The 14,153-nt window shown below is 37.0% G+C and overlaps 1 protein-coding gene across 1 annotated transcript; it reads right to left on the bottom strand.

Annotated features, from left to right (window-relative positions):
• Positions 1 to 511: 511 nt before the first annotated feature.
• LOC106161620 (uncharacterized) lies at positions 512 to 4,223 on the bottom strand. Its single transcript, XM_013538643.2, has 2 exons — positions 4,042 to 4,223; positions 512 to 1,493 (listed from the first exon to the last, which is right to left on the bottom strand). The coding sequence occupies exons 1-2, from the start codon at positions 4,078 to 4,080 to the stop codon at positions 954 to 956; spliced, it is 579 nt and encodes a 192-aa protein (XP_013394097.2). The 5' UTR covers positions 4,081 to 4,223; the 3' UTR covers positions 512 to 953.
• Positions 4,224 to 14,153: the final 9,930 nt, after the last annotated feature.

Genomic DNA, 14,153 nt, shown 5'->3' on the forward strand with positions numbered 1-14,153 from the left:
GTACATTTTATTAGATAATAACACTTGTAGTCGTGACACGAAGGCATCTAGCGTATCTTAAATAATTTTGTATTCGAATTACTTTCGTCTTTCTTTACGCAGCAATTCCCAGTTCGTCCAAAACACGAGTAAAGATGGCCGCCAGTTCTTCCGCTGGTCTTCCACTGAAGTTTGACAAAGAAATTAAATTTTCATCAATTCTGTAAGTGATTAATATAGGAAACAGATAGGTTTTGTTCAAAGTGAATATTATCTAATCAAAAAGAAAGAAAGAAAGAAAGAAAGAAAGAAAGAAAGAAAAAAATGACAGATGAGTTTAATGGATATAAAACTATCAATAATAATTATCATTAATTATGTCAGTGACGCTCCTCAACAGTATTGTCATTTCCAGAAAGCTATGTATGGTGCCTTTTAAGTGATCTGGGAAAATAGTTTGATTCAGAATTTATGGTAAAAGAGGCATTTCTTCAAAATGATACATACAGTAGAGAAAAAATAAATAAACAAATGCGTTTGGTGATTTATTCCTAATTAATTTAGAGAAAGCGAAATTATTGGTCAAACAATTAGTTCATGCTGAAAATTAATTTAGATAGAATAATTTACTTTTCATTCGTGTATATTCAGTTTTTTTCTGACTGTCTACAGCAGAAATTTTTGTATTATAACGTCATTTAATTACCTGTCAGTGAATATTTAGAAGTTTAAGTCAGCCGCTTGTCGGACAAAACAAATACTAAATGAAGACTAGCTTTTTTTTTAAAGGAATTTTGACTGATTTTTTTCCCACTTTACTTATTATAAGCTCTTTTTCAAAGTCACAAAACCAAATTTTCAGAATGCAATTTGTAAACTACAGTTTCCAAATCAACTCGTCAATCACAAATCGGTTTCATATATCAGTTACAGCTGTTATAGCTGTCGCGCCAGAATTGGTCTGCGTTGTTGATTCACCAGGCGTACAGCCAGAAGTCGCAGTAATAACCCCCGGAGTAAACTCTTTGGACGTAATAATCTTGGGCCCCGTACCATCTTGCCGCGGCCGGAATACTGGAGCTTGCACAGTAGACGCCGGCAGTGCGCACACTTAAAGAACTTGCAAGTTCGCCCTTTATGTAGTAAACTCTGGCTCGCGCATCCCCGTAAGACTTCTGGATGACGGTTCTCGCGATCGACTTGACCTCGCTTACACTCTTCCTAACATTCTGACCGCGGGTGTTCTTCCACACGACGTAAGTTGTTCCATCGCTGGCAGTAGATTTCCTACTTAAGCCGTCGTCATCTGCGTACCAGTAGATATTTCTGGAACCGCTGCCACGAAAGACCAGCGCTGAACACCCCTCATAGGTATGGAAGATGTTGTAGCATTCGATGCGAAGGTTGTCGGCCCTTGACACGAAGTCGCCGCTCCCTGCGACTTTTTCGAGGTCCATGCTGTAGAACTGGGTTGCCTGTCCTGAGGTGTAACAGTGAACAGATGGAGCCACCATCTACAACAAGAAAATACCAGGATTATTGATTTTGTCCAGTGGCTTTGGACACAACTTAATGAAAGACGATACAAACAACGCCAGGTATGCCAGTTGAATAATCCATGTTTTAGTATTATATCGCATTTTATTGGATTGTATTGCATTTCATTGCATTGTATCGTTTGTGACAGTTGCCAGTTACACAACTGGACATTCATGTAATATTTCGATTTCTCAGTAAGATATCAGTGAAGACAACAACCAGGAAGTGGGACAGAAAACCCGAGTACATAAGTTGTTGATACGAGAAAAGCGGGGGTAGCAGCAGACCTCCATTGATAACCTATCAGTCTACCTGCCTAAACCTTCACCTTTGACATTAGGGCCTAACTCATCATATTGCGTGAACACAGACGCCAAGGACATGGTTGATTTATTTAAAATGTTGTTTCTTGTCAGGAAACTTTTTGAAAGTGGTGACGTGGTGCTATTTTCTTTCCTTTTTTAATAAACATTAAGCCTATATTCCGACAATTTAGGTAGCACTCCTTGGATTTTGTGCAAAATAGTTATGTACTAAATACGTTTGCTCAGTAAGAAATACATAGAAAAAAATTAATAACATGTAAAGTAAGATAAAGAGTCCACGAAGCAAACAATAACAACTGTTGAAACTTAAAATTATGAGAAAAAAAATACTGCAAGTAGGCTTACAGCTGCATGTGGTTGAAGTCAGCGCTATCCTCTTATGCTATGAGAAATTTGCGTTTGTGCTTCAAAATCTCTGGGTGCCAGATATATTTTGCAACATCGAAATTTGAGCTTAAAAGTCAAAACTTCCCAAATCATATGCACTCTTCCACCGTGCGTGCGTATGCATAGGCCTACAGCTTTGTGTTTCTGTCTTCAGTCGCCTGTGACAATTTTAAAAAAATTACGTTACTCGTTTTAACACACCTTTTGCCACTTGTAAGTTGATAGAGAAGTGTACATGATATCACTGGTATTCTGACAAGACCATTAAAAACAGCATTATTAATCCTGGCACCTTACTACTGAAAGCAGTATTTTGCCTTGTTAATCTTCTCTAAATAAAAACTCGAAAGTTCAGAAAAGCCCATTAAGTAGCACCTTGTCAGGGACCCCAAATTGTTGTGTATGAATACTTCCGTAATAATGCAGGTATGGTCTTATTTCTAAAGTTCATTTTAAAAGTCTTGTGTCTTGAATGGCTGATGTATGTGGTTGGATATTTTTGGCTGTTATGAGATGGATTTGTGCCCCCCTCTGCACAGTATTTTACATTGTGTTCATCAGGGGGAGGAAGTGTGAGTGATCGGAAACGCAGTGTACAAAAGCATGGTATTTATCGATATATCGATATGTCAACCCTTGCAATGCTGAATTAAGAATAAAGACCAAAATATGTTCTAATAGTGGTAAAAACGAAGTTGGAGATATTTTTGGCACACTTCTATTATGTTAAAGGTGGAACACAGTTGGGTAAGGACTCTATTGCAATGATTTAATTCCGCCGGCAAGGGGCAGTTCTTGTTGTATTATCAGAGTTACGGGTTTGTGTAACTTTCGTATACGTAAAATAGGTGCATGACTATTATTTTATCAGGAGCAAGTGATATTTTTTAAGTCTGACATCCAAAGACTCTGCCAACTACATCCATACATACAGTAGTCGGTAATTTGACACCAAGGACCTGATAGTTACGGCGAATTACTTAAAGTTTATTTTACATACATGATTCCAAGCTTGCTGCTTGGAAAATTTGCTTATTTATAATTTGAATTTCCAGGTACACTTTTGTGGTTTTTGTTCTTTCAAAAGAAAACAAGAAAAGAAGAGAATTGTAACGAAAAAAAATTTGTCATATTTCCTTTCTAGCATATATTGACCACAACTATAAATTATTCCAAATTATTCACTATCAAAGGAAAACGCGATTACCTTTCCACAATTACGTAAATGGTAAAGGTTAAGTAATGTGGTCAATATGTTTTTCTAATTTCTAAAAATAAACAAGTAAAAGAGTAACATAAACCAAGGACTTCTATCATCGTTCTTGCATAAACTGACCATGTCACGTAAATATTTACTGCTTGGATAGCGGTGATTTTATAAAGTTAATTAGTTCTATTTGTACATTGCAACGCATGCATGATCCCAAAAATATGAATATATAATTCTAGTGTCCAAATAAGAATTCCAGTAGCTATAGTTTAAATATCCTTATAAATATTTGATATTAGTTATGATGGCAATGGAATACAGTATTTACAGCAAATTAAATTCAATTTTGCCCTTAAAAGATTTGAAAAGAAAATATCCTTGATGTTTAAAAGATACATGTTTAAGATACATGTAGATGTACTTAGACAAAAAGGCAGAAAGAAATAAAGAAACGAATGTACCAACTTTGCGTTTTCGTACGTGAACTTAATGAACCTCTGATTCATCTTCCTATCTCCGCTATGAAAGTAGGTTTAACTAATTATCAAAACATTTCGATTTATTAAAAACAGTTCTCTCATACTATACAATATTCCTTACCATAAGGGCGAACATGCCTATCAACACTTCAGTCTTCATCTTTGCTTTTCACGTCAGCTTTTGGCAGTGCACAGGCAAAAGTTGGAGACGTTTGACTGGGTTGCTTACTGTCCAATTGGCATTTTCTGGCAGTGCTCGTTGTCTTTATATAGCCGTCTGGAAGCACGTGCTTGAAAGCAAACGAATACGACGTAAAGAAGTTTGGCGAGGCTCTTTAAGAAAAATTCACTTAAGCCGGTTGCAAACCGGTTATGAATCGCTATTTTTGATATAAACTGGGTCTCTTTGTATATCGAGCGTTCTAAGTTAATTAGGCAGCGGCGTTTTGGGACCACACTGCTGATAGTATAGGCAGTGTACAATATATTTAAGATCATGGCTTGACTTGGGTGTTCGGCCATTAGAATTGCATAATGAAATCAACACCCATTTAACTTGTTGATGAAGTTGCACCAGGCCCGAGTTGTGTGAATCTTCCCTAGAAAACCAGGGGCTCAAGATCTGACCAGGAAGAAAAATTGTCGAGAAAAACATCGAGATAAGGATTTACGCAGTACGTAGAATGCCTCTTCAGTAAACAGCTAAAGATAAAGCAACACTGTTGCCCAAAGGTTACTACAAAGACCCAATACAATTCACTCATTGTACATGTTTCACGTACACCTACAGTGGCCTACCTGTTCACATTAAAATAAGCAAAGCAGACTTTATGATATAACCTTCGCGAAATTCACATAAATGCAAAGATGAAGAAATTCCTTTAGACAACAGTACGCGTCTGCTCGCAAATAGCAAAACAAAATTCAATCCATCTATAAGCTTTTTTTAACTGGTACAAATATTTTACAGCGAAAAAGTCTTCAATGTTTCAAATGTGGTACTTTACAGTCATAAAATGGCCAATTACGTTGGTCGACGTATTTGTATTTAACAACACTGTCTTTATACCATTGACCCACTCGCCTAATTCAAAGGAGAAAACACAAAACTTCATTTCTCTGGAGAACACCATTTTATTCGTTGTTAAAACACTTATGTTATTATCTTGCTTTGCTGAGATAAACAGTTGGCGTATCGTCACAACAGTCAACAAGTGATGAACTATCTGAAAAGTCAAGGCCGAGATAAAAATAAGTGTTATGTGCAGTGAACGGTATTGCGTAGAATATCTTGGACTGCAGCCAAGGGGCATTATAGCGTCTTTGTGAGTATTCAAACTGTCCCAACTCTTATCTTCTAGTATGCAGTGCCGGGCGTAAATAACACTTGGCATATAATTAAAGCATGTCTAGTAAACATGGCTTTGACTAATTGCATGCGTCCACTTCTACAACAGAGGAGGAATAATTACCAGGAAAGATTGTTAGTGCCTAACGGGTATATATAACGGTTGTCAGCTAAAACTGACCCTTTAATGAAGAAGAGTTACCACAGCAGAGATCCTTATGTTATAACATTCCAGCATGAAGGTCTCATTTGTTCTGTTGATTTCTCTCTTGGTGAATTGGGATCCGAATCCCAAACGATTTAGTAGAACAATTGGCATATAACTTAAGTATTTAATATTTTGGTCATTCTTCTATAAAATAAGATCCTCATGTGAGTTTGCGCTGACGGACATGTAACTGCGGATCATTATCAGTTTGCAATTTTGAATATGTCCCTTGCCCACGCTCTTCTTCAAACGTCTATCCTGAATAAATTGATACTGTTTATAACTGGTTATATCCATGTGTTTAACCAGGTTTCCGATGCAAGGTTATATTATTGTGTTTATTTTATTTGAAATCCTGCCTCAACAATTTGAAACAAATCGTCAGTAAAAGTCTCAAAAAAGATTACCATTCAGTTTTGTAAGATGGCCCAAGTAAGCAGTATGAATACAGCGAATTTACAGCGAAAATGCATAACACATGTTTCCCCCTTTGCCTCCCCCCACCCCACCCTACTACGGGCAATAATACGCTTCTAAGCAGGATCTGCACGTTCTTGTCATTATATATATATATATATATATATATATATATATATATATATATATATATATATGCATGCATAGCGCTACAAAGAAAAAGAGAAGGGAAAAGATTCAGAAATGTCAGTCAACTAATTAACCAGTTTTGTTCGCAAAACATTATTTGATATAGCATGTTTTAAGCAGATGACCTTTTGTTTAAGTCGCTAGGGTTTGATCCGACTTATTAATAAGCACATATCGCATGTCTAATAAACATGGCTTTGACTAATTGCATGCGGCCTTTTCCACAAGAGAGGAAAAATAATTACCAGGAAAGATTGTTAGTGCCTAACGGGTATATATAACGGTTGTCAGCTAAAACTGACCCTCAATTCCTTTAATGAAGAAGAGCTACCACAACAGAGATCCTTGTGTTATAACATTCCAGCATGAAGGTCTCATTTGTTCTGTTGATTTCTCTCTTGGTGAATTGGGATCCGAATCCCAAACGATTTAGAAGAGCCATCGCACAAACTGCAATTGGGAATGCTCCCAAGGTTTTTGGGAACACTATAAAGACGTCTACTAATATCAGGTATTCCACTGAGATCGGTGCAGGAATAACGGCCCCAAATGCAAATAAAGTAGTCAGTGACACTACGACCGTCGCAATACCATCGGCACATGTTCGGAAGAATTTCAGTGACCATGGGGGACAGGTTACCGAAGGCAGCATACTAGGAAACATCACTGAATCTGGAGAAAACAACACGATGACGAGTAGAATAAAAGACGATTTCGCTACCATCCAAACTATCAAATTCAGTGATCCTCTGTCGACCACCACAGCGTCAATGACAGACCCCTTAAAAGTATTATTTGAGGATCTATTATCGCCAAATTCGTCGACTCAGGTAATCCCCGTAAATCGTCAGTTTTGCGCTTCTCTGGTGGATGTGTCACCAAATCAGGTAACATTAACCAGAAAATTTGTCCACATCACATGCTATTGTGACGACATTTGTGACATTTTCGGCGATTGTTGTTGGCCATACCATCGCCACTGCAACAACACCAAGGTGACGGGGATTGACTTGGTGCAGAATAATACAGAATGCTGGCTACAGGGCACTAGAGAAATATGGGACGTTCACAGTAAGAACTATTGGGTGGTATCTTCATGCCCAGACAAATGGCCAAATGACACAGTACGTGAAAAATGTGAACTGAAAGAGCACTCCATTGATTTGGACCCCATTCTCCCAGTCTCTTCAACTGATGCCAATATTACGTTTAAGAATAAATACTGTGCGACATGTCATGGCGTCGAGAATTACCAGACATGGACACCGAAAATTGCTTGTGAAAAGACACAAATTGAAACCTTTCTGAACACAACAACCACGGGGCAAATTGTAAGCCTAATTAAAAAGACAAAAGATTGTACGTTATTCTTTGAAAACCCGGTTGAATATCCGGGTAGACCATGCATCGGTTCTAAAGGAAAACACGACTTGGCGTCCGGCTTCTATGACGGAGAGTGCAATGTCGAAAGCAACGCTGAATTGGCAAATTTGTGTGGGTCAGGTCCTGTTACCTTAACCTATATGGGAAATGTCCTAGATTATCGGTATGGACGCAATATTTTCTGCTTGCTGTGCCAAGTACGGTCTCCTTCACGACTAGAAATTGAGGACTGTGAAAACGGTAAGTTCTGTCAATCCTTTAAGAGCACAATAAGGGTTCAACTTTTACATTTTTTACATTATCAAGCCGTTGTATACTTAAAGACCGTTCTCTTATGCCCTGTTAACATCGATCGCAATGTAACGCTTCCACCATGCACGGTGATCAGGAAAGCTTGGTTACTTTCTCTGCCCTCGGTCGTTCCAAGCATGGGTCGCCTACCACATCAAACCTCAAGCTTTATCTGATGCTCGCAAGTTAATGTTGTATAAAATGCTTGTGTCTGTAGATTGTTTTCCAAATATCGTGATGATTAGACCACACAATACCGATAACAAAACGTGCTTAAACGTTTTGCAATACCCCTGAAAACCGTTGTGATTGGTTGGTAAATACTTGGTATATTAGCCACGTGCGGCCAACTTAGATTTACAAAAATGTGTTCTTCGGACGCTTGAAATACATGGAAACGCATAAATTTCGACGTAAATACATAATTACCCCTACCCCTATAAATTGTATATGTACATAATGGTTAGACCAAACACGACTAATGGTATGAGCACCAAGACGTTCTTCCCACGTTTTGAAATACGCCATTATCGATAGAAATTTTTAAAAAATAACTTTAAAATTCTGCCTTACGGTCAATTTTATGTATTTTTTTAGCTTTTATTCCATTTATTAATTCAAATTAATCTAAGTGGTTGTAGGCTTTTATAGTTATAATATTTATAGACACCTCCGAGACGTTTGTGTTATACGATTTTGATAAATTTATAATAATAATATTAATAATAATAATAATAATAATAATAATAATAATTATAATAATAATAATAATAATTATTATTATTATTATTATTACAGAACTAGCAATCATGCAGTCAAGAAACAATAAGCATAAACCTACCCCTTTTTGTTTTTTATAGGTGGATAAAATATCAATGATTTGAAATTTCAAAATAAATTGATAATTATTTCTTGTTGGTTCATTTTCAACGTTTCATCAACCATTAATGATAACTAACATCCATGACTTTATTCTTTTATAATTAAATCCATCTGATACTTCTTTCTTTTACAGATCGAATTCATATAAAATCATTTCAACCAAACGGTTTCTCTGCCATAATAGATTTTGAGAGGGAACTGTCGTGCCGTGAGACGAAAAATGAGGTAAGAACTTATTTCAGGTGTAGTTGTATATTTGTGCCATTTATACATTTTAACCGATATATCTTATTTCCATGGAAGAAATAGAATGAGCGCCAGAGTATTAATAAAGTTTCAATTGAACTTTCCTTGAAATTCCAACACTGTCCCTGTACTCGTCAACAAAATTACCGCTAATATCAAACAGGTTTTTGAGTTTGACGTTTCTGATTCTTTGAGCCACTACCAGAGCAGGGGTGGATAGAGTTACATTCCACTAGTAGCTTTAAAAGTTAAGAAAAACTTGAAAGGATTATATTTTTACATGAACACCTTGGTGAAAAAAAAGGAACTATGATTTTTTCTCCACAAAATCGCAGCTGGAGGATAGCATATCGATTCCGTTAATTAGTTGAGACCAGATCACTAATTTGCCCTATGACGTCAATTTGAACGTCAGACACACGTACATACAGTATATTGCGCCCAAGAGAACATTTAACATTCAAAATTTTTATAAAAATATCTGTGACTTAGGGATAATTCCCATTGAAAATATCGGTCTACGTAGATCGATCCAACTCTGTGGGGATGAACACAATTCCTCCTGGCGTTGAGTAATACAGAAACTCTTTTTCCACTCTTGTTTTCATTTATTTTAAAACCAGAAAAAAGGTAAAAATCTAAATAAACGATTTGGGAAAAATTCATTTTGAATGTCAAGTCCTTATATATACTGACAGTCAATGAAAACGCATCAGAAAACTTTCTTGACTTTTGTACTCTTGTACTTTTACCGAGAATCAATTCCAACCATATAAACGAGTTCATATGCACTTGTTTGGTCATAAGAGCGTGGGCTGACCACCTGGATGTTTAAAATTTCCGCTTCAGTGATTTTGTGATCAGCTGTTACAAAATCATGTGTTTTCCTGTCTCGTGATTGGTGTGAATTAATCAGGTTCAATATATGGTGATTATTAAGCCTATTTAGGGTAGTCACCAAATCCAGTATGACACATGAAAAATGAAAAAGTATGAAAAAGTTCTGTGATGCTATGTCTGACACTGGAAGGGCGACTGCGGGCCCTGGGGATGCTGGAGGCTGGGCGGAACCAAAGATATTTGATCACGTGACCTTGCATTTTAATGATCTTTTTTAATGATCTTTTCTGACCTTTATTTCACCTTGTGTGACTGAATAATGGGTCATATTTCACACGAAAACTCTTATTTTCTTAATGTGCCAAGGAACTTAAAATATTATTTGATATATAAATGATGCATTTCCATTGACTGTCAGTATAAATGCTTGATCTCTTTCAGAAATCCTGCGGTCAATGTCCCGAGTCGGACATAAGGTGCCTCATGCCCCTAACTGGAATGTTTAATGTGAGGTACTATTTGATCATAAGATTGACCCCTTTAAACAGTTTGATGGCATTGTGTTCACTCGAAGATTGTTACATCGACGAATTGCTATCGCAAGATTTATCTCAGTTCCATCCTAGGGGGGCGTGGGAGCACACGGAAAACCCAAGTGGCGGAATGAGATGCGACAAACCGACTGTTGACAATACCAACGCTACTCTTTGGGTTCCAGTTCAACTGAAGAAAACTGTTAAAAATGCCAATGAAGGTTTGCGTTTGTTTGAGCAGTTCGAGGATCAAATGGCGGTCTTTGTACAGCGCCATTACTCTCAGGTAACAATAAACGGTGTCGATTATACTTTAACCGTCGTGCGCAATCGTACATCCGGGCAACTCGCATGGCCCTCTTCGACCATTCCTTCTCTTGTAAATGGCATTCCACCAACTCTTCAGTGTTCCGGAGGATACGTCCGTCATTGGGTATGGCCAATTATACTGATTATAAAATTTGGCAGAGTTGAGTTATAATCCAAACATCAGAGGGAAAGGTATGCGAACATAGTTAACTCTCTCAATTATTAACTACTGACGGAGTGCTTACAACTTCGTAAAAAGACATCGTTATTGGATGATAGCCAAAGGTTAAAGTTATTATGAAGCAATGTAAGAAGTGAGATCACTATGAACAACATGGCAGATAAATCCAATTTGTCATCAAGAGAAGACTGCAGTTAGGAGCGATTTGCCTAACGTTAACATGAGGGATGCGAATTCTCCGAATCGACATACATGTAAAGCTAAATCTGTATTTGATTTTCACAATAAAGTTAAAGCACAAGTGGAACGTTTTTGTCAAACGACTCAGTTATAAACTACAGGCACAGTAGTTGACGAGGGCAATGTCTGTTGGTCATAGGGATGGGAGTATTGCTTATTTATATCTCGTTTCGCTAGTTACACTTTTGAATAGATGAATGTCCCGATATGATTTAGAGCTGAATAATTATTTGAAAGGTTCATTCGTGGAAGTTGTAAACTTCTGGTTCACCCTCTATTGTCTGATTCGAAGGTTAACTTATCTCCTAGAATTTATTAAAGCGCTTAGATTTTAGCAAAGCGTCCAATTAAAGAAGCCCACTCATTACCATGTCAGATCATTGTCCTTATACCACTAACCTTACTCTCCTATTTGAAAGGAGAAGAACAAAGCTACATTGCTGTCAAGAATATCTTTACGTGACCCAGTAGGTTAGTAATTTCATAATTTATCTTCATTTAATTTTAATACCAGTGTGGCAATCACAGGCATACTCAAAATCCAGACTTTAATGCATTGTTTATAACTATATAATCAGAAACCGAATGAACAACCGAAGGAAGTCAGCAAGCAGAAGATTATAATTGTAAAGCAAACAGATTTCATTTTTCCCAATATATCAAAACCAGACTGTGGACATTCTTGTTCGTAAAAGAAATATTTGGGGTTAATAAAGACATATAAATGTGTTTAACATGCACAATGTACAAAGCATAAGAGAACTCAACATTTTATGTACACTTACAAATGATGTTTTGAGAAAACATATTTTGGAAAACTTGCTGGTGTACCTGTGATTATTATGGGTGACTGGGTAAATTCGGGATTTTATAGAACAAGATTTATACCACGTTCTATGATTTTGTAGAATTTTATGTATATGATTATTTTGATAGGACCTGATCATCAAAGTATAATTGTGTTAGTGTATATGGTACCAGCAAACCACCGATAAATATGTATAAAACGGTAATGAAGACACCTGTATATCATATCTACATAATGGAAGTACATGTAGCAGTATGGACAGTTAAAGAGCTGTGAGCTATTTACAGTGATAAGAGGCTTTGAGTGATAATTTTTCCAGAGTCGTCACCTTCTAATATCGTTTTATTTAATGTTGCATCACAAGAAAACACAGTTGCAGACAAAATAAATGTTAACTCGTAGGGTTGGTGTGGGTGGAAAAAGAACAAAGAGGACGAATGTACAAGGACACAGTTCTCTAAATGTATGGATTTTGTTACAACTCTTCTTAAGCACAAAGAAAATGATGAATTCTCAGTTTGTTGATTTTTATCTGCATTTGACAGAGTCCAGAAAAATGTTGTGGAATATGTTAAAAAGGAAGGGAATTAGAGGAAAATTAATACTAACGTAGTCCATGAATTAACGACTTTAGTCACTTAATACTTATATCCTTCACGAAGGAATAACATGAAGTTTAGAAAGCACATATTGGTACTTTATTTACTGTTGTCAATTAGCCATAATCAGATTGTTCAAACAAAAGAAAGCTGATTATGCTAGACAAGAGTGTCCGTAGACAATGTTTAGTGACAAATCACAATATGCGTACGCCATTTTCAGATTTCTTTTTGTGTTTAAGTGTGGAAAAACGAGCCCAAAAGAGAGAAACAAAGCGACTTAGAAATGTCATTCAAAAATACATCAATTGTTTTGTCAAGCAGATGTAATTTGATATAACATTGCCCACTAAGCAGACCATCTTTTGTTAGGGCCCCTAGGGTTATTGAATTTGAGGTGACGTTTTATTTTTCACATTGTGTCATATCGTATTTCTAATAAGCCTGATTTTGTCACAATGCATGTATCTCATTCCACCAGGGAGAGGTACATTTAACTTTACGCCAATCTGTTAGTGCCTTTGGGGTAAATATAATGAGCTTAATGTGACCTTCGGCCTCTTGCGCGAAGAAGAGTTGATCTGCTGATTTTGCATTCAAAAATGTCGTTCGGCCAATTTATCAATTGTGTTGTGAAGCAGATGTAATATGATAGATCATAAAATTCTAAGCGGATACTCTTTTGTTTGAGCTGCTAGGGTTTTTTTAATTTTAGGGAACGTTTTATATTTCGCATTGTATCGTGTCTTGTTTTTTGTCAGCACTATTTTGAGACAATGCATTTATCTCCTTCCACCAGACAAGAATAGTAACTTCGTTAACCTGTTAGCGCCTGCTTGGTATATAAAAAGAGCTAAAACTAACTCTTAGTCTATTTTACGAAGAAAAGTTTGGGGCGCTGGTGTTGAAACATTTCAACATGAAAGTCTCTTTTGTTCTGTTCGTTTCTCTCTTGGTTTATTGGGATCCGAACCCAAAAAAATTAAAAAGAGCTTTCGCTCAAACAGAAGTTGGAGATGCTCCTGACTTTTCAAAGAACACGGTAAAAATGTCTCAGAGTGACAGGCCTTCCACCAATATTGCTGTGGGAATAACGACTCCAAACACCCCAGACACAAAACAAGAAGCCAGCAACCCTACGACCGTCCCAATACCATCGACACATGTTCGGAAAAATTCAAGTGACCATGGGGGACAGGTTACCGATGGCATCAAAGAGAGAAACATCACTGGATCTGGAGAAAACAACACGATGACGAAGAGGATAAAAGAGGATGTCTTTGATACCATCCAAACCATCAAATTCAGTGATCATCTGTCGAACACCACAGCATCAATGATGACAGACCCTTTTGAAATGATCTACGAGGACTTATTAACATCAGATTCCTCGACTCATCTAATCCCCGTTAATCGTCAGTTTTGTGCTACTCTGGTGGATGTGTCATCAAATCAGGTAACATTAACCAGAAAGTTTGTCCACATCACATGCTATTGTGACGACATTTGTGACATTTTCGGCGATTGTTGTTGGCCATACCATCGCCACTGCAACAACACCAAGATGACGGGGATTGATTTAGTGCAGAATAATACAGAATGCTGGCTACAGGGCACCAGAGAAATATGGGACGTTCACAGTAAGAACTATTGGGTGGTATCTTCATGCCCAGACAAATGGCCAAATGACACAGTACGTGAAAAATGTGAACTGAAAGAGCACTCCAATGATCTGGAACTCATTCTCCCAGTCTCTTCA

The sequence above is a fragment of the Lingula anatina genome, chromosome 7 (genome assembly GCF_051362555.1).
Source record: "Lingula anatina isolate TDL-2025a chromosome 7, LinAna3.0, whole genome shotgun sequence".
Lineage (NCBI taxonomy): Eukaryota > Metazoa > Brachiopoda > Lingulata > Lingulida > Lingulidae > Lingula > Lingula anatina.